Here is a 23,335-nt window from a genome sequence, read left to right as displayed (position 1 = left end):
TGTATAAAACGACTAAAACGATGTCCAACATAATAACTGTTAAAGTTTCTGTGACCAAACTCCTATGTGAATCCCTCTATAAAATGCAAAATTTAAAATTAAAGCTTCAAAGTAAATTTCCTTGTGTATACCTTATAAGTACTCATTTTAAGAACTATAAGTGCAGTAAACTTGACTGTGAATCATTTACACAAACACTCATGTGCATAATAAAAAGAACAGCCATTTATTAATATAAAAGATAAATAGATATTGATAATTAATAATCTAACATATTAAACATAAGTTATAAGTATATATATTATAATGATAGAACAAATATTGGGGAGAAACAATCTACAACTAAATAATTTTAAAATCAACCATAACATTTTTATAACATTTTATTGCATGTTAATTCATAATGGCAATCTTAAGTTTTTTAAATATACAATAAAAGCCACTAAAGTCATTATGGAACGACATTAAAATAATATGGAAACTAACGCATTAGACAAGAATAGTGTTACGACTTATGACGCCTAAATGTGTCACCGTCATAAAGTATAAAACTATAGCAAGGACACAATGTAAAAGCGTCATCGGCGCGGAATTGAATATGGAATTAATTATAATAATATAAACGTGCAGTACATTGCATGTCTAGCCTAACTCACAACTATGGTTCATTCGAGGGGTGACAAGAAGGGAAAACTTCTTATAGCTTTTTAAAAATGTTTAGTTATATAAAACAAAATTGTTTATAAATAAACAGTTTCTGATTAAATTAACATATTAATATATAATTGTTTATAAATGATTATTACATAATATATTGCAATATGTATAAAGGATAATAATAAGTTAAATGATTACATTTTAGTACATTTATGTTATATTTTTTGGCTTTAACATGTATGATTACAATTGTCTACCCATAAACTCTAGAGAGAATGTCATATGCATTGTATATTATCCAACTATACTTACGTTTAATATACCAAATTATGATTTAAAAGATCACTTAGATCACTATTTACTCTAATATTAAAACTAGCAACACAAAATTTAAACTTTTTTTTGACGCTTATTTGTTGTTACTTAAATTGTAAGACAGATTATATACATATTATACAGTGTTTTCCTATTCAAACATATTAATGAAAAAAAAATATATTTTAATTTTATTATAATAAGCAATTTAGAATTAAATAATATGTAAAGAGTAAAGACTGAGCACTTCCGCCTTTAGTTCTTGCCCCCTCTCCCCTTTTAAACCAACCAATAAGTCTTCTGTTTAAAACCTTATCCCGAATTTTTGTCTATATTTACTTTTTTGCGATTTTTTTTTTTTTTACAAAACTTAAGACAAACATTTATTTTTATACAAAGTACCCTCATTTTTCTATACCTAATTAAGTTTACTAGTGAACCCATTATTCATCACGAAGTCTAGATTTTAAAATGGAAAGTTTTAATTTCATAGTTTAATGTTTAAGTTTTCATTTAAAGTTTAGACAATCACTATTCACTCTACTAGTAGGTATAATCATAATCACTTTTGATGTTTATATTTCTGTTAATAATGTACAAGACCGGCGTGGAACTATGCACAATGCGTGCATGAAAGTTATATTGTTGCGTTCTCATATCAAATCATATTATATTATTCAAATAACAAATACTTTTAAAACATAATAATTTTATTATACTATTTATATTACATTTTATTATTAAACGACATTTCTTTATTTTAAGACCTTTTTTTCCTTCTAAATTGTTGATGGTATTATTATTATAAATTACTAATTTGATATTTCCTTTATGTATTTGATCGTGTACAACAGTACACTATAACTATTAACTATAAAATAAACTCCAAAGCCATTCATTACTTATACATTTTTTCTAGTTTAGATGTACAATGTTGAATATCTTAAATAAGAATCCGTGTTTTTCCCCAAAATATACTATGTCTCATACAGCCATTTTTAAAGTATGTTTAATTTTACAATTCGTTAGTTGAAAAAAATATACTAATAAAGCCTGCTTAATAGACGACAATTATTTACCACCAGTAATTTGACTGCATTCATTACCCAATAAATAAACATTTTTTCTTATTCTCAAACTCGTCATGTTATACATTTACGACAATATTTTCAGAAAAAAATAATTAAATACATTACGGTTAAAAATTACAATATTTTATATTAAACACGAGTGAAGACTGACAATTATTCACCAATTAGTCTTTAACTAATCCGGTAATAACAAGATGAAAGTCGATACAAATAATACCCAAAAACTGTTAACTTGAAATTTTTGGACCGCCTTAATAGTTAATACTCCCCCCCCCAAAAAAAACAGCATTTTTAACACTCAAAAACGTGATAGTAGGTACATGAAAAATAAACACAGGTGATTGGGAAATCAATAAACAACATAGGGTACACTCAACGACCCGCTCAGAATCTAAAATATATTTCTGTTATATTATTATATACTTAATAAGTATAATAATTCATAAGTAATATTATGTTTGTGTTGATATAGATTTTCATAAACTAATTTCATTAGTTTGTGTCTATGCACTCATAAATATTATCGTAAATGGCGCCAATAGTTTGTTTAATCAATGTAATATGAAAAGCATTTATTCATGTCACAGGTAATTTAGCGAAATTGGTTAAAACATTTGATACAGTTAAATACTGTTAACTACATGGTTAATAGAAAATAGAATTAAAGTGATTCTATACTCGGGTGATCAAATATACTTTTATATTGTCGCTATTTTGCCACATGAGTTTCAGGTTACTTTGACACCACAGAGTGTCTGCGATTTTGTTTTTAGTTTCAACTAATAAGTTCATCGGTACACACTGCTATATAACATATAAGATTATAAAAGCCATTCATAATTTATATAGTACGTGTTTTAAAATTATTTTTTAAATATTCGCTACTTTTTTGATATGCCGAAAAATAAACAGCCAACGTCACGTCAAAAAAGACGTACTGTGTCAAAAATCCAAGCAAATGCGTTTAAAGCCAATCGTACGGTTATTATTTGTAAACTAAGCCAGGTAAATAGACTTTGATTATAAATATAAATAATAATTCATATTAGAACATAACATTTATCAACCTAGCAGAAAGTGGATAATTTTAGAGCTTAACAGTAAATATTATTTGTGGTTTCTTATTGTTATAAAATAAAACTATAACACATACTGTGTGTACCTATATATATTATAATTGGTGAATTTCACAAAAAGTTAAATTCCAAACTCGAAATGTATAATATTATTCGTGTCCTGTAACATATGTCCTATACCTACATAAAGTTAATATTTAAAATTTAAAATATTTCACAAAATCACAAAACATTGGATTTTGAAATTATTATTTAGGTATATGATATATTACTTTCTTGTAAGTTATAAGATATAGATAAATATAATAAACTTAACTAAATTCCTATAAAATCTTGGCTTTATGTCTACACATAAAATAACATCGTTATATCCGAATTACCGTTGTAACCGATATTATAATATCCGACCAAAATTACTGCACTTGTGACAATGGCCAAACTAGGGTGGTTAAATTAAATTTTATAAAATTTTCAAACACTATATATATACATATATACTATATAGGCTGTAGCAGTAATAAGTAAAAATAATTAAAATGTTCTTCAGGTATGTATATTCAAGTGGTCCAAAACTCCCAATTTTTATGACAGTAAAAAGAAGTTTTTTTTTCGATTTACTTTGTATAATTTTTTTTGAATTTCGTGATCTTAAAATATATAGCATATATTTAACTCAGGACAAGATCATAACAGACCCCCCCACTTCCCATACATTTTTGTTCACAAGTATTATTGGGATAAGCAAATTTTCAAAGAATCGAGCACTGGCGTGCCACTCACACTAATGTGGATTAAGCTTTACGAATTTACGATTCATATTCATCGGACACATAATTTATAAGTTATAACACTATATTATGATGTACATAATTATATTCCAACTACGTTATAACAGTATAGGTATTTATTTTTTACAAAATAATCACGTATATATTATACATATGTACTTTATACAATTATACAATTATACCTAAATGGTAATAATATTGTTTAACATAATAATATATACACACTTTATAAACGATTGTAAAGCGATTGTAATGTTATGAAGCCATAGAGGTTAATGTATAATGATGCATATTTTGAAACAACATTGATTTATAGCCTTTCAAATTTTTAATACTGTAGAATATATAAATATCTTAGAATACAAAAGTGTGTCTGTGTGTGTATATAATATAAATTATGATTAATTTATTAAACAAACCCCCGCGACTCTACGATTATAAGGAAACTCGACCTTTTTGGACACGCGTTAAAATAAGTGTCGAAAGGACGTCGACCCGTTGTTTATAAAAACCTAAAACTAGTAACACCCACATACTGTATATGGGACATGGGTACACTACTAATACACTAGCTATTACTCATTAGATAGACAACACCTATCATTAAAACTGACATAATATCATACTGTTTGGGTTTTGGATGTATGAAACCACAACAGCGTGTACACGTCTACTATCTAAAGGACATAAAAAAAAAATTATTGACGCATCGTTCAAAATACTTCAAATCAATAAGTACACTTGCGTCCTTTAGAATACTAAAATAGCTTAAACGATGCGTATAAATGATATAATATTACCATATAATAAATAATAATAGATAGTAGATTCGTATACCTAACCTACTATAATATAATCTAATCAATATATTTATTCGTATTAAATTAATTCGTAACTATATGTTGTTGCTAACGAGTATACGAATAACGATTGTAGCAAAGCTCAAAACTAGCTGTAGATAGGTATAATACATTTATGAGTTAATTTATATATTTCTTATAAGTATCATACTGTATAAAATTCTAATTTTTTAAAACAAACAATTATTTTATAGCTGATTTATGTAGGTTGATAGTAGCATTATGCCTTCAGCATTATTTCGTGATTTAAATCTATTCATTTTTGTAATATTAACTTAGCTTGACATAATTTCCCAATCATGTCCAAATCTCGTTGGTAAATTACAATACTAAACGACTTGCAATAACGGTGTTATTATAATATATGGCTCCATTTGTTGTTAATTTTATTTTAATTCATGTAAAACCTAAAATAATATGTAAGTGCGCTTATGAAATGTATACGCTGTACAATAAATTATACACCTTATACCTATACCTATTAAATTCATTAAAATAAAAGTATTAACTTGTTTGTTTATAGTTAAAATACACACAACAATATATAGATTCCAAATAAAATATGGCTGAAATTATTTTTTTATCCAACAATAGTACCTAATATAAGTACTTAGACTTAAATAGTTAAATTATAAGACATAACTCACAACCTTTCTGAACTTAATAAGAGAAGTAATTACTTATTTTTAGAACTTCTGTGAAGTTCAATGAAAACCAACACACTTACTTTTTTTTAATAAAAACGTTTAACCTAGTTTCTTTTATTTATTTTATAATTTATATTCTTATTAGGTAAATGTATACTTTGCGTGTGTTATACAAACTTCGCTTTTTTTTACTTTCCCTAAATTTAATGTGATCATTGTACATGTAGCTAATACATGATGTATTATATTATTATTATTTGTTTTTTTACACTAGAATATACCTAAATTGGATGCAGTTTTCGTCGATCATTCGTCCGTCATGAAAGGTGCTATACCAGTATTACCAGTAACACTGGCATGGTTGTGTTTAGTGTTCAACGTGATTATTCCGGGAGCAGGTAATATTTATTTCAATGTTATGGAGTGGTTTCTGGTCAATATAATTAACTTAAGATTATAAGTGCAATACTACAAAAATAATTATAGTAGATAAAAAATAGAATAAAACTTTGCAAATGCATTTTTACCTTCTGGTATTTTTTTTATTGGAAGTGCACACTAATCATATTTATTTGTTTATATTTTTAAATATAATAAATGTAATTAATGTTTAGCGGCGTATTTATAAGAGATTGGAAGCACAAGAGGCCTTTGCCTCGCCCACATTTGACTATATGGCAATATATTTATTTTATTATTACAATAGTTATTTATTCAATAGTATTTGCATAACTATAAAAATATAATAATCCCCTATATAGACATTGGGCTTCAATTAAATTTTTCCTAGTATTTGAGTTATATATTGTTTAGAACAACTAACAAGAAGTCATAAAATTAATTTTTTGGATTAATAATATAAACAGCAATACAATAGTGAAAGCTAATTTAATAAGATAGGTTTCACTTAAACAGGTATCTCAAAAAAATACTTTAAAATTTCAATCATGTATCTAACTATAACAAATTTACCGACGAATGAAGAACCGATAACTTATTGATTTTAACAAAATGTTTCGGAATATTAACATAGGTAATATAGATTAAATGCAAATCACTCTGTTGTCATCAAATTTATATTCGATTGCGACGACGACAATAAATACCTAAACAAAATTATTTTGAATTTTATATTCATACTATTTAAAATTCATAGGTTAAGAAAAAAAATCATTTTTATTTACTCTTAATATACGTACGAAAATCAATGAAATATTCACTTTTTTCCCTAAAATTAACAAAATACGCAATATATCCATTTTAAATTAGCGTAATTTAAATTTATATACCATTGTATATTTTGGATTACTAGTCTACTGTAACAATAAGTAATTCCTACAACATTCGAGCATAAGTTAATCATAAGACCATAAATTATAGGGTAGGTACCTACCTAATATAGATTATCCGTTTTCGATAAAATAAAATAAGTGTAGGTATATGAGTTTACCATTAAATATTAATTTAAATCCAACGACTATTTACAATTTAAAAATAATTGATAATTTTAGACATTTTTAATCTTATATGATGTTAATTTTGACAGATAAGTGATTAGATACTATGTATAATTATGCACTGTAGTATATATATTATAACACACAATATCTTTATCATTACTATAATATCATCTTTACATTTCAAATGTAGGTATTTACATTTAACTCTCGATTACAACTTTCGAGTACCAACGCGAAACTTTATGTACCTACTAAAGAAATATATTATCAAATATAACAATAATTTAAAATATTTTCGATGTTTTTGGTGTTGTATAGGCACATTCTCCAGTGGTATGCTATGCCTGTGCGTCGGCAAGCCAAGATTCACGGTCAACGATACCTTCCAGTCTAGGGTAGGCGCATTCTGTGTGAACTTCGTCGTGGCCGCTGCTCAGCTGTTCACGGTGCTTTTCTGTTTAGTCGGCTGGGGATGGAGCATATGGTGGGGTGTGATAATGCTCAAGATGGCCAGTAAGTCAAGTCTGCCACACGTAAAACTATAAAAAAAAAAAATTATATTCTTTATTAGCTTATTAGTATTATTAATTATTTATATTAAACAGGTGGATTTAATCTCCTTTGTCCTCACTTTTTAGATTTTTTCACCCATATTTTGAATTTTTATTTTACAAATTATTACTGTATTGGATGTAGGTACCTGCACATATTTTTACGTATTATTTACCTACGTAAACACGATTTTTTATTATTATGTTGTTGATACAATATACGAATCTAATGTAGACAGGCCCAGCCCTAGTCACCGGGCATGCCTCTGATTATAACTTACAAGTACAGTCGTTTTAACCATTTTGACAAGCATTGGGGCCTTGTTCTGAATGAAATGTTGACAAACCGTCTTCTTGATAAGTTTCTTTAATTTTTTTTAAAAAAATGAGAAAAAAGCATCTGACTGCCTTTTAATTTTTAATTAATAATTTAATGAAATATTGTAATAGGTATCGATTATTTAAGACAGTAATTATGATAATAATTTTTTTATTAATTTATTACTTTTATTAGATAACTGATAATAGACATTAGTAAAAAGTGTTCGAAAAATGGTTAAGACTTTATTAAACAGTTTAACCACAGAATAGTTCTGTGGTTTAACTACAGAATAATTTACAATATTATGTTATTATTCTATGTCTAATAAAAACGTTTAAGTTAGGTTGTTAAAAATGATAACAATAGTCGTAAGTTGTAAGCTTTTAACTATGACAATGTCTATAAATCTTAATTTCTTATTAAAATCTTAAAATCATTTAAACCAAAGTGCATGTACGGGAATTAATTATGATTATTTAAAAAAAAAAAGGCTCGGGGGGGATATATCCCCATAATTACTCCACTGTATTGTATGCTCAAAAATTTCTTAAGCTTAAGAGCTTAGATAATAACATAAATAACTGATTTATGCTTCTGAGGCTCTAAATGATAGATTAAAAATGAATTATGTACAATTTTCGATTTCTTAAATTACCAATATATTCAATAGGTATTAATAAATACAAAAACATTGAATCTAATGTCCTGATAATATAGTTATCCATACTTTAAATATTTATATATCTACAAAACAATAGTCGATTTTAAGATAGTATAATATAATCCAAAGTTATACGAAAGCAGTATAGGTATTGTAATTATTCAACATCAACATCGCGTTATTTTCCGAAAATTATTCTACAACAGAATTTCAAATAAATTTAACACGTATATTATATATTATTTATAAACGTTCATAAATAATTCAAAAGTGCGTATTTATAATTCTACAGCACCATGATATAATTGAAAGGTAAATGAGATGGAAATTTTAAGCTACGGCCTACGAAATATTTTATGTAGGTACCTAAATCTTATCGTTTTAAATTGATCGCCCAGTATCAGTATCATGTGGTATAGTATGTAAATGTATTATACCATAATATATAACTACAACTGAAAATATAAAATATTTGTTTCGATACATAATAAGTCGTAAATGTTATAAATCATCATCTACAACTGGCTGCGATTATACGGGTTCCGTGTACGCCTGCAGAAGCGTATAAGATTATTATTTACCTATAAAATAATAATAATATATTATGCGATATTATGCATGACATACACTAAACACATGTGTTACGATATTGTTCGCAGAGAAATATCAGAAAGTCAAAATAATCGATCAACCCGTCGAAGCGCCCGTTGCCGTCGACCACAACCACCAGATCTGATACGGACGTTTTATTGTTGGATCTTATAGCATAATTTATTATCATATTAAACGAAATTTTTTATTTCAATACATAACGATTATATAGGATTATGATATTGTATATATTGTAATGAATCGGAGGTACGATATCATATCCATATGATGTAGGAATATGTAACTTATATTAAAAATAATACATAGGTACCTAGTAAAATAGTATAATTTATAATAATAATATATAGATTTTAAACATTTTTGTCCACCGATAATATTATATTATAGTTAGGTACCTAGATGTAAAATATAAATCATAATATGTGTATAATGTATATGTATATGTATTTGCAGACTTTTCGCACAATTATATCAGACTTCAAAGTTACAAATTTACAATACCTATTTCCAAAAATAATATTTAATTATAGGTATTGGTACCTATACCGTTATGTTATAGGTACCTATGGACACAATAACTGGTTACAAAATCGGGATTTTAGTATTTTATACCTATTTATTGATACAATTTTACGTCTTAATGCCTTTTTACTTTTTAGATAAAAAAAATGTACATATAATAATATATTGCGTCTGAGTGTAAATCGTAAGTGTGATAATCTGAAACCTTGAGGACTGAACAGGTATTACAATATACTCTGTAGAGTGTGTAAATTGTATAGAACATGAAATTAGAAATTGAAGGGCTTGGAACGACAACCAGGTAAATCCACTTTTTTAAATAATTGCTCAGGGCTGAAAAAAAATCGTTTCATTCTATGATTAATCGATACTAAAACTTTTATAGTTACATTTTTCTATTAATCACATGATGGAAAATAATACCGTGGACTTAGAATTTAGTTAACTTTTTTTTTTTTTAGGACAAAAGTTGTCCTAAGTTATAAAACCTATGGAATTTTAACAAAACAAGTGGCATAAAATTTATTATATTCACAACAACAAAACAAAATTTTTATTTGGTAAAATATTAATCGGATTTATCTGGTTGTTGCACCCAAATGTATGTAATATTTTTCCTGCACAATAATTCACGAAAAAGTACATTTTCGAAAAAAATGGGTTTACCTGGTTGTTGTTAAAAGCCCTTCAATTACAGTTATATTCATTTTTACTTAATTTTTCAATGATATATTAATTAACATGAAATTATTCACTTTAATGATTATATTATACAAGTAATTGTTACAACAGCAAAATATTTATATACCCGGTGACGTATTAGGAGGGGGCAAGGAGAGCCCCGGGCAGCACTTTTTTCGAGAGCAATAAATTTAACTGAAAGCTTTTTTTTAACAGGTTTACAATGTTTCACTATTTCGTAAATAGGTTAAAAAATAAATTAATATAAATAAATAAATTTGCTTTGATTATTTTGTTATTGTGGATAGGTACTGGGTAACGATATTCAACATTCTAGGTCACTATAAAAAAACCGATGAGAGGAAGAGGGCATAAAAAAATGTATACCGGCCAGGGGCCCTAGGCAACGAGATCCTAAATACACCACTATATATACCTATATACACACGCGAAACATACGTACATACGTATATATACAAACAAGACTGGGCTGAAGCGAGTTAAAATGTTAATTTTATTTTAACTTAACTAGTTAGGTACTTTTAAGTCTCGGATTTCCATTAGTTTAACTACTAACTTAACTTAAAATGAAATCGACAAATTAAATTATCATTTTAAGGAAAGTTAAACTACTTAATTTTATTTTAACATCTCAATCCATTTTGTTTACATTTAAAAATATATCTTGGTCTTCGGTAATGTCTGGTGATAACTGTTTTTCTTTGGCAACGAAAAACTTCAAAGGAGTACTACTTTATAAGTAGGTATAAAAATAATATAATTATATAAATAGGTACTATCTATACAGTTTTAAATTAATGAAAAAATACGCTATATTATTGTAAATAAGGAATCTACTTTTTTAACTTAAGAAGTAAAAATTTAAAAAAAAAATAGTGTATTCATTTTTAACTAAGTTAACCAAAAATTAAATTATCTTTTTTTATATATTAATGCACATTAATCTAACTAAACTTAAAACAATACGTGATGTAAACTTGCCCAGCTTTGTAGCTTATTATTATACAAATACTTGAGTAAAAATGAAATTTTAAATGAATATTATGCATATAAATATTACTAGATACGTAATTTATACAATATAATACAGAACATACATATTATAATCGCTTATCATACCACTGTGAAAATCAATAGATAGGTAATAATTCATATCGATCGGAAACGACGAAAACCATTACCAGTTTCCAACTATTAAATCCAATTCATACTTCGCATAATCCTATTTATTGTTACTTATTTGTTAACCTATACTACTGTTTTTAGATTATACTTATAGGTAAATGTATAATTAAAAATTTCAGAACCATGAACCATGTGTATGAATTATATATTAATTTATTATCTCATACAAGTAATAATTAATAATAATCCTTCGATCACTTCTATAATACTATATAATATATTCCAATAATTCATAATTGCCAACTAAATTCCTGACTAACTTATAACTTATTACAATCATTCCTCATCACTGGCGAAGAATCACTATATACGGTGCAGTGGCTACGGACTTTCTGGTTAAAAATGAATGTGGTCGACAGTCGAGTGTTAATAATGATACAGGGCTGTATAAAATATATAAATGTATATTCAATACATCTCTCGTCTCTCACGAATTATATACAAATAATGGATAACTGTATAATTTAAGTAATTTATACGAAAATAATTTAGCTTATTTTTTTTTTTACGCACCTATCTCTATCAATCATAATTTAGTAGTCATACTAAATATATCTATGTCCTATACTTAGCTTTTAATGTTCCTATGTATAATGTGTTGTTTTTCAAATGTTGTGAAATCTTACTATTTTAACAAGCATGCTTGATAAAACTGTAAGACTGTATGTAAATTTATAACACATTAATCGTGATTTTAACTAGCTAAGATAAAAATAACTAATAAACATAGGTAGGTATTAGGTGTATAGGTTACCTATACCTTCTACATATTTACCCGCTATAATACTATACATAGGTAATCTACTTTAACATATTTATGATTGTAATGTATATTTTTTCCTAAGAATTAGCTTTGTTTATTTTTATATTTTAATGCAGTAAAGAAAAAGTTTAAGCATTCATATTTTATTTTATTTCCTTTTAAATGTAATAAATATTTTTTTTTTATCATTAAAAATAAAGTTTTAGTCATTATTATTTCATTGTTCAGTGTTCACGAAATTTAAATCATCATTATATTAATAATTATAATATAGTTCTAAAAATAATAACGTTTTCTTTTTAACTGAATGTAAAATTAATAACTTTTTTTTTTTATTTGATGATAACCTACCTCACCTAGTCACCTAACGTAAATGTACTTTTATACAAAAATAGGTACTTGTAAACTATGTATATGGTATAAGCACCAATGTATATAGTAATTGTATTGTTATTGAAAGACGATGGCCACGGCAATATAATGTTAAAATCGGCTTAATGAATTAAAGACATGCACGTTTTTACTTTTAAAAAGTCGAAAAAAAATTATTAAAATCATACACATAGTCCATAGATATATTATTATTATATTACTGACTAATTGAGTATATTAATTTCGGCGGATTTATATTTATAATAATTATTATTAATATTATCTAGTTGTTCTAGTTTTTTCATACAAATATTAAATTATAATTATTAAGTATAAAAAACCTATAGTTTTTCATAACACTCAAAATATAATACATGTATACCTAATACTTTGCATTATTTAATTTAAGATGTACCTACTCAATTAAACAAAAAAGAATTAGTTATATCTATATCACTTATACCTATATAATACATATTATCTGAATCTCCATTAAACTATAAAAAGTGATTAAGAATTTACTTTACAATCATAGTGATACTTAGCATTGTGTTACATGTTTTCCTTGCAGCGTTCGGACGCTGTACTATAAACCTATGTATTTTGAATGTGACGCGGCGTCTGGCGACAGCACTCGTCTCGGACCAGTGTAGACTGTAGAGCGTCCAGACGCCGCGACCAAATGCTGCGTCCAGATGCTGTAAGGAAAACGTACCTTAACAGAAATATATTATTATATAGGTATATTTTTTGGATTTTTAGCTTATCACATACTGTAATAATAATAATAATAATAATAATAACAGCATATCAGTATATCACAATTGAAACACACCCAAAAAAAAAAAAATACTTAGTTAGCCAAGTCACTTGAAAATACTAATGAATTTTAATAAAATCGTTAATAATGATTTACTTGAGAGTATGCTTCTCACAATAGATGATGTGACTATGTGAGGCTTGCACCTAAATATTATTTAATAATTATTAATAATATTTTAATTGAAGAGTGACAAAGTCCTTCTGATTCTTTTTAAAAAATATTTATGAGTAAGTAATCTAACCTTTTAATTATATCCTAACCAATAAGACAATTAAATATTCAGGTACATATATATTTTCACCATTTTGGTAACCCTCTTCTAATTTTTCCTCAACTAAAGTTTTGGTTGTTAAATTTTAACTTGAACCATCCTAAAAGCAAGTAGTTATATACATATACCAAGTAGACACATTGCGTGATGTATCATCATAGACACACAAAATTCTTTACACTTCAAAATTTATATAAAGTTCCTTCACTATCAAGTAATCAAGTTACTTAATGTATTAATCCTCACCCAAATATAAATAAGCAGATTTTTCTAGTAATAAGTGAAAACAATTATTTAATAAAGTATAATATACATATTTGTAAGCATTAAGTAATAACTAACAAGGTAACAATAAGTAAGATACCTAGTAGTGGCTAGTAGGTACCTATTGTAAGAAGACTCTGAGGTTTTGTTGAATGGACCAAATAAAAGTGATAATATTATGCCATATATATAATAAATTACTTTCTGAAAACAATTAATAACAGTAAATAAATGACCGCTGTTGTGTAGTAACCAAACACAATAGTTTTGCTCAGTATTGTTGGATCAATCCTAATTTTAATCTTGATTTTTTTTTTTTTTTTTACAGTAAGTTTTAATGCAAAATGTTATCTTTTTTAATTTTGAAAATATTATCTTAAGCCTACTTAACATAAACAATTTTAGTTAAGAACTGTAATGAAACCTGTATTATAAATGAAGATAATTAATTGATACGAAGAAAATTCTTTATAAAGAATTTGAAAAGACCAAAGAAATTTCTTTCGTTTTAGAGGTTTAAAAAAAAAAATTATTATCTAGGTATGTATAATAGTATACACCTATGTATTATTGTTATTTATCATACACATTATTATTTTTTAATTAAAGAATTTAATTACATATTTATTAATTTATTAAATTGTTATAATTATAATTATATGTATTATATTTTATATAATTATTTAAAATAGTTTACCATCTTTGTTTCATGTTTTTACGATTATAATATTTGATCAGATTGAATTAAATAACGAAAGTAACTGCATTTAGACATTTATACAGTATATTGATATTTTTTTTTTTTTAGAGAAAACAGGTATTGTATTGAGTACTGGATTGATATTAATATTATCTTCTTTTAAATTTGTATTATGTAGACATGTAGTCATGTATACTTTATATTATATTTGAATGGAGTTCATTCACACAAGTATTTTAAACTCTGTATTACACTTTTTAAAATATATTGGTAAATTTATAATAATTCTATAATTATCATTAGTATAATATGTTATGCACACTAAAGCAAAATAGAAAAATATAGAAAAAAAAATCCTAATTGCTCAATTAATCTTATTAAAATATTATAAAATAATTCTGCAAGTAGTAATTGGTTTTATTCTTAATTCTAGTTCATATCTACATGCAGGTTATCACAACCTTAATTATATTTTTGTTTTTAATTTCTTAAAGCCGTTCTTATAATGTTCGGTTAGTGTCTGATAACGCTAACCGGAAGAATTTATTATGAGTTAACCAATAAAATTCTACCAATTAGTCTTTACCGACACTTAACTGGACATTTTAAGAACGGCCGATAGAATGTCATACATAGATAAACATAATCTTTTTTATAACTACCTATGTGTTCTACCTTGTACTAGTTTTCATTTTGATGTCTTAGTATTTTAATTTTTTCATCCAAATTAAAAACAAAGATAATTAATAACAATTTTAAAATTTCATTTAATAAATAATAAATATACCAAAGGTACCACATTTTATTTAAATATACATTAGATTTATATGATGGTAACATTGAACAATATTTGAAACAAAATGTACTATATATAAATATGATACGTTTGTAAGATGTTTTTTTTAACAATTATCATAATACTAAGATGTTTAAAGTAAAAATAAATGTACATTGTACAATATTTTATTTAGGTAACTAAAATGTATGATAATGAAATCAATAAGACAATACATGAATACATGCTGTATATTAATGTGGTAGATTATGATGAGTTATTTTATGTGTAAACTGATAAAGTAAATTATTAAAATTCATCTTATGATTACAAAATACAAACAAAAAATTTTATCTGATACCTGTTTTCAATTACAAAAAATTTAAAAATATTTTTATATTTTATTAATAAAAAATAATATAAAAATATATTATAGTCAAAAAATTACAAATAGTTTGTTTTTTAATCACTGAACTTTTGATCTGAGATTTAATTATTATTTTATGCAAAAAAGTACTGTATTAATATTAATTATTCATTAGCTTGATGTATATTTAAAATGTTGTCATATCACCAGAATGTACCATTACCATCCCATAGCTGTCATAACTCACGGAAATAACATAAAAATGTTTAATACATATTTATGATTATCATGCCAATATAAAATTAACAATTTAAAAGTCTAAAAAAATACACCTATATCACAACCGATTTTTTTTAAATTGATTAACCCTTTTAAACTAAAAAGTTTAAGAACAATAAGAAAATAACTAGACTTAGGTAATTTTACCTTATGCTTTTCATTGTGGACTTTTTTCCTTTATTATTACGTCTTTTTGGTTTAACTTTTTCATCATCACTATCATTTTTAGATTCGTCATAAGCAGTCTTAAAACCTTCTTGTATACGCTGTCGAGCTATTCGAGAACTATTTCTACTACTATAGGAAAAAGTATTTTGATGTGGATTCATACATTGAGCTAAATGTTTTGATAATAAAAGACACTTAACAGGTAAAAAACATTTGGGACAATCAACTTCCTGCGTTGGTTTAGTGATATTCAAATTTTCAGCCATAACTACTAAGGTTGGAGTGTGACAGCGTCTATTGTAATTAGAATCAAACCGTCTTGGATCGAGAACTCTTAATTTTAATTCCCTATGAATATTAAATATAGTTTCACATAGTAACTCATCAATAATTAAAGTAATTGTTTTCCTAGTTTCAAATGAGTAATGACTCAAAACAGACTCTTTTAAAGCTCTTAATTCTAAAATATGAGTACTTTCTTCTTCGTCGTAGTAGTCTTCATCTTCATCAAATGACAAATGAAGCCGCATAGCAGTATTTTCCATCTATAATGTTTCAAAGGATCTGAAAAGTAAAATAACATTAAATTTTTGCTTATATTTTAATATTTTAGAGATAAACCAATCACAGGAGTTGTAACAATTTATTAACAAACAAATTATTAGTTACTAATTGTTAAAAAAAAAATAGCTGTTTGTTAATAGTATATAAGTATTATAAAATATACCATTATTAAAATTTTCCCATGTAAATGTGTACTGACAGTTATGATTTTTGAATAAATAATGAACACCGCTATTATAAATGTTTTGTAATTTTGTATTTTTAAAAAAAAAATCAATATTTATACCAATTTTCATCATGCATCATGTTGTGTAAATTAAACAAAAAACATGTTGCACAAATCATTAAAGGAATAAGATATTTGATAAATAATATAATGATTTAGTATAGTTTCATAATATAATAATTTAAAACTCAATACACCATAATTTGTTGGTAAAATCTCATATATTTAAAATTTTAAAAAAAATATAGTATTAATAGAATAAAATTGAATTTATAGATTTACAACATTTAAATATTTCTTAGTTCAAAAACAGTGAATCTGATACAAATGTTTACATCAAAAATTGTTATATTTTTTTTAACATGGATAAATGATCAAGATCATAAAAAATACTTATAATGGTATCCTAAAACATTAATTTGAATTAAAATATAAATTCATTTAATTCTACAGTAATATTTTTCACATTTTTAATTTTAACAAAAAAAATAATAAAATATTTTGAAATTTCAATTGATTTTGAGTAATAAAGAACAATATTAAACTTAACATTTAAGTGCACACATAAAAAAATATATTTAAAAAAACCAATATTGTTTAAAAGGTAACCTATAAACAAATAATTAAATTCTGAGCTATCAAAACTATAATTTGTTTCATATGAATATAATACATACTTCCCCTAGTAATTAACATAGAAAAATATCTATCATTCATCATAATTTCACTGAGGTATTTAATCAAGTAATCACAGTTACATGGAAATTAATCTGAACAGTGAATACGTGATGTATGGTTTAACAATAACTTAAATATACTTAGGACATTCAATCAACAAACTGAATCATCAATAATAATGACTAAAAATTTAACACCAACTATATATTTGAAAATAAATTAGTAAAAAAATAAAAAATATATAATTTACAGCCTTCGGTGAAATGGTTAATAATTAAATATTGTTTGAAAACATACATCCAAAAATTTATGAAGTAATATTTTAGTTTTACATCTTTGTCAGTTTGATATCCTAGTTTAAATTAGATCGGTTGTCCTACTATAAAAATTGACAGTTGATAAATATGCAAAAATTTTATTCATATGCCTACTTAAAATAACCAATACAAAATATTTTAAAAACTAAGCAGTGCTATCATTAGTAATAGAATTATTATTATTTTTGACTGACACGTTAGGTATTTAAAACAGACATGAGATATAATATTATTAAAACAAACAATAGAAATATTTAGTGAGAATTTCTCATTAAATAAAATCTATACATAATAATATAATACTTAATATTAAATATTATTTTATTGACATTTAAAGTGTACATTATATACTAATGTAGGTAGTAGGTTCTTAACATAAAAAATTAACATTTATAAAACTAATTATAATGTGGTTTAAACTCAAGTCGCAAAGATATTTAAAATTTAAGTTACACTAGTTGTAAAAAAATATTATTATAAATATTATTATGTTGCACACAGAATGAAAAAACTTACTAGCAGTTATAAAATAAACTTATACTTTAGATTAATATGTTTCAGTAATTTAGGAACCTTCAGTACATTTTTGAACATTCAGTTTATTATACAAGCACTCTAGCTTTGCGAGCAATGATTCATTAATAAAGCGTGCACTTTCCAATGGACAGTAATCATCTCCTGTGGACAAGGCAATCGTAATGGCAGCTGGTTCATGTATTATAGGTAAAAAGTTGAACACAATATCCATAGATTTGGCAATATCAGCTATGTCTGTATGATGGTTAGGCAATTCAATGTTGTCAATCGTGCAACCAGCATTATGCACTATCAACCAATCTATAGTGTCGTAATGTTTCAATAGCTCATTTACAATAAACGATAAATCTTCAGAATTTACAGCAGTTAAGTTTTCAGTCGGATACTCATCTAACGACTTTCCGTCATCGAGATGCATGAACACAGATTCTAATTCTTGCAAGAGTATTTCTCTCGAACGAGAACACTGAACTAAGCTGTTAACGTCTTCTTTATTAGTCGGCGATTTAAACGTGTAAATTCTATGTAGATTAGTATAAAGATTTGCTTTGTCATACATGGATAGAAACGGATTGTTTGTGGAGAAAAAGTCACAGTCGAAATCTAATATATAATGAGGGTTATCTCTGGTATACTCGTTAAACTTATTACGCAGTAGCTCAAATTTCTCCTCGCCATCATCGAAAATCGAACTACACATGGTGAACACAAACAGCTTGATGGTTTTAATGTTAATGAGATCATTTTCTAAACAATAGAGACCTTCGCTCAGATAGAAATCGCTAGAATTGGTCAATCGTATGGCGCCGGACGTCTTGTGCTTGCCGATGCTGAACACGATTTCGCCTTCGTTGAATTGCCGTGCCCAAGGAGGCTTTACCCAGATGATTTTATCGAAATGGCCGGCGTACGCAGCGGGCAGTATCCAGTTCTCGATGCTCAGCGAGTCGAACAACTGTTCCTTTTCGTACACGTAATCGGCCGGCATGTCTTTCGGTATGGACAAGTCCGGATGCGAATCGAAATGCAACAGAACGTTGCCGTACAGGGGCAAGTGCTTGGAACCTATTTCCCGGTAGATGTATCGCAACGCGTCGTTGTGGTCGTCGACTACGTGGACGGGCATCGTCGAGTGTTTCTTTATTTTGTAAACCATGTTCTCTAATATTTTTTTTTTTTTTTTATTAAACAACGGACACGATTTTTCAAAAACGGTTATGACTCGCTATAAGAGTGTGTAAAACAACAACTGGTACGAACGCGATTCTACTTACTGTGGCGATTTGTCGTGATCGAGCGGGCAGCGACACAGTGTAGAACACGACGACGACGACGACGGAGACACACACGACGGAGCTGGCGCGACTGACGGGCTGGACAGCGGGCGGCTGGGTGTCTAGCGGATCGCGACCACGTTGGTCGCGCGCACAACACAAAAGACGACGACGGCGGCGCGATGCGATGCGACGACGACGTTCACGGGGCCCGTGTCTTCGGTGGTTGGCGGCCTGGAATGGAGTGGCCCTGGGGCAGGCGAGCGAGTAGACGACACGCCGGACGCGAGAAAAATTTATTAGTTTTAAGAAAAAAAAAAAAAAAAAGAACAAAATCCACGGCGACCGCTGTGCGCGTCTGACCGTCGGGCGGTAGTGGTGGTACGTCCTACGAGTAGAGTGGCGGCGCGGGAAGGGAAGGGGTGCACGGACTACGAAAACATGGTCAGGTATACCAGCAAAATCCGTATATCAGTCGGCATCGCGCATCCCCCACCATTCTTCACGCATAGCGGAACGTTTTCGGAGTGACAAACAAAGAAGAGCTGATAACAACAGCGATTAACGGGTTAGCGCACGCGGTAAGCGATCCCGTCGACTCGCCACTCGCTCGTAGGACGTGTTTGATATCGGCAGCAAACTACTACGGCACAGACGCAGACGTGTGTCGCATACTAGTAGTCGTTGTAGTAGTAGTAGTAGAGACGGGAGTAGTTGAAGTAGTAGTAGACGGGAGTAGTAGTAGTAGACTGGAGTAGACGGGAGTAGTAGTTGAAGTAGTGGTGATTACTGATTAGTGTCGCCGCTGGTGGTAGTGGCGGTTGTGGAGGTGGTGGTACTGTCAGTGCCCGATGTTCGGGTAAACTAACGACAGTACGTTACGGCGATAAAACTACGGAACAGCGGTACGAAACAAATTATTGGAAAAACGATATTAAATATTAATTGATTTATATGGCATATGCCGCCGTAGATAACTTAAATCTATAAATAGTGACAATTATTAAGTATCAATAATAAGTCGTAGGTTCGTTCTCGAATGTTGGGTTTTTTTCATAATATTAATATTTCTGTCCCGAAACAAACTCGTTTTTGTCATTTTGTCGTCCGTTGTTATCTCGTGTTTCGACGAATATAATAATATAATAATTTTATTTTCGTAATTTCCTTTAATTTTAGCAGATGCTTGATACTATGAAATGAAACGAATTCGAAGAAACGAATGAATTATAAACGAATTCCAAACCTAGCGACATTTTGTTATCTGTATAAATCATACTTATGAGTTATGAATTAAATGTAATATAATAGTTTTAATTTTAAATACAACGTTTCAATAAATAGCTACAAACTTTGGTTCTTATATTACAGTATATAAAATTTGCCCGAATACAAATGCTTATAAATAGCTTAGAATATTTCAAAATTGTAATTGGCGTAAAAAATAATAATTAGAGTTTTAATGGAATTAAGTCATCACTATCTTTAGTCTTACGTACTCGTACTGTATCATACTACCTGTGTGGCTGTGTATACATAAAATATTATTCGTCTATATAGGTAATATTATCTATTTTGCTGAAGTTTCTCTACCTCTAAACACTAATGACTAGTGGATAATAATAGTGCTTGTTAAAAAATCAAATACATAAGCCCACATTAAAAGATGCTTGAGATTTGACTTCAGTCTTCAATTCAAACGGTAGTCGATTGGTGTTAGAAGTAGCCACGTACAGTATTTCCTTAATAATTGTTTAAATTAAAATGTACTATATATATTAATTATAAGTGTACATCGTGCATGCCAAACTTTCGAATAAACAGTTAAAATCTGTAAATATTTATTAGGTATAGAAATGTGTCATAAAGTTAAAAGGAATAGCCATAAAAAATCATTACACATAAATTAAGAAAATAATGTATGCTTTCAAATATCTAGTAAATGTTATAGAACTTAGGAAGATTTGACTAGTACATGGTAATGGTTGGTATATCAATTATCAAGCACTAATAGAATCTATAATTAATTACGGAGAGGTAAATACGTACTAAACTATGGACTCATTACAAAAATACAAAATAATACATTAAAAACTGTTTTGAAAAGAGACTCAAAATACCACACAAAAGATTTATATATTAATATAAATGTACTACTAAAGTAACAAAAATATTTTATGAAGCTTCAGTTATTTAATTAATATAAAATAATCTTACTTCTAAAACTAAACAAGGATATAATGGGTACTAGACAAATCTCTAACTTCAAAATACCAATTATATACAAAAAAATAAAAACCAATACAATCCACATGCTAAAATATTGGTCCAACAATTTATAAAAAAACTATACCATTAGAAATAAAACAGTAACTCATTCAAAATAATTTTTAAAAAGTTGACCACCTTGGCTAAACAAAACCTAAACAAAATATAGTATTATAAAAAATTCACAGTATTGCTGAATAACTTGTAAAAAATGATGTCAATGATGATTTTAGTAATTATTATCGAAAGTTGTACTAATAGCTTTACATAAAATTTTTTTACTGCAAAACTCTATGTACAATATTACATTAGTATATATCATATGATTAATATAAATATATTTATTTAGTTATAAGTATATAAGAAATATTTAATGTAATTGTTAATATTGTATGGTATTATCTAATTATTGAATTTGTATTTTAAAATGTAAACTCAATAAACTCATCGACCCTCTCATAAACATGTTCATTGAAGACTATTATCTTTTTACTTTTAATTTTTTATAGTAGAAAAAATGGTTCAATATATAACTTTCTAATAGTAAATTACATTTGGAACTTAAAGTAATGTATAATAAATGAAGATAAGAACGAACCCAACTTACCTACTACATATTTTTTTTATAGGATTCAAATTAACATTTTCAAAATGTATAAAAATGATCACTTTCTCTATTTACCAAGCCCCTTAAAAATGGTTAAACCAAAATTTACTTTATGGATCACTTTCTGATGATTATCATTGACAAATATTTAAAAATTGTATTTCAAGATGAGGTATGTTGTTTTTACATCATTCTAGAAAACTTTAAATACATTTTCTTGTTGGTACAGGTACAGCTGTACCTAGTATACTCTAATACTGTATTAACAAATTTTTCCAAAAAACGCATTGGTTTATTTATGTGTCAATAGGTAGTTAATATAATATATATATTTATCAATTTGAAAACAATTGAATGATACATCTAAATCTTGTAAGCTTATTCGTATGCTAAAGCAGTGATGCTAAATTAAGTTAAAAGTTTAAAACATGCAATTCAAATAATTTGATTGGTCCACCTACACTTTCAGTTTGAACATAAATTTTTTTAAACATAGCTATAAATAAATATACCATTTTAAATATCTATAATTCAATGACATTCTTATGCTTAATAAAATTATAGCAGAAAGACTAGGTTCTCTATTCTTTTATCTGTCAACCCAATTATTTCTAAGACAGTTAAAATAAAGCG

The 23,335-nt window shown here is 27.0% G+C and overlaps 2 protein-coding genes across 3 annotated transcripts in view; one reads left to right on the top strand and one right to left on the bottom strand.

The window, feature by feature from the left end:
* LOC114129309 (protein stum) overlaps positions 1–9,280 on the top strand; it is a 31,999-nt gene extending 22,719 nt beyond the window's left edge. Inside the window, exons 3-5 of the mRNA XM_050205295.1 lie at positions 5,709–5,832; positions 7,213–7,407; positions 9,088–9,280. Of these exons, the coding sequence (XP_050061252.1) occupies positions 5,709–5,832; positions 7,213–7,407; positions 9,088–9,164 (396 nt within the window). The 3' untranslated portion in view covers positions 9,165–9,280. The remainder of the gene's footprint in view (positions 1–5,708; positions 5,833–7,212; positions 7,408–9,087) is intronic.
* LOC114129308 (UPF0489 protein C5orf22 homolog) lies at positions 7,001–20,463 on the bottom strand. Of its 2 annotated transcripts, none has more exons than XR_007605498.1 (3): positions 19,828–20,463; positions 16,707–16,795; positions 7,001–7,433 (listed from the first exon to the last, which is right to left on the bottom strand). XR_007605498.1 is itself a non-coding variant. In XM_027994002.2 (3 exons), exon 1 carries the CDS (start codon positions 19,707–19,709, stop codon positions 18,582–18,584), a length of 1,128 nt encoding a protein of 375 aa, XP_027849803.1. In that variant the 5' UTR covers positions 19,710–20,456; the 3' UTR covers positions 7,001–7,433; positions 16,707–16,795; positions 18,533–18,581. The 2 variants fall into 2 exon arrangements, 1 of the variants encoding a protein (XP_027849803.1); XM_027994002.2 differs by having other exon boundaries at positions 18,533–20,456.
* Between the last annotated feature and the right edge of the window lie 2,872 nt (positions 20,464–23,335).

The sequence above is a fragment of the Aphis gossypii genome, chromosome X, assembly GCF_020184175.1.
Source record: "Aphis gossypii isolate Hap1 chromosome X, ASM2018417v2, whole genome shotgun sequence".
Classification (NCBI taxonomy): Eukaryota; Metazoa; Arthropoda; class Insecta; order Hemiptera; family Aphididae; genus Aphis; species Aphis gossypii.
This window is presented reverse-complemented; position numbering and strand designations above follow the sequence as displayed.

What these genes read in the sequence shown, in the direction of transcription:
- LOC114129308 (XM_027994002.2), bottom strand. Translation starts at nt 19,709, where the DNA reads ATGGTTTACAAAATAAAGAAACACTCGACGATGCCCGTCCACGTAGTC.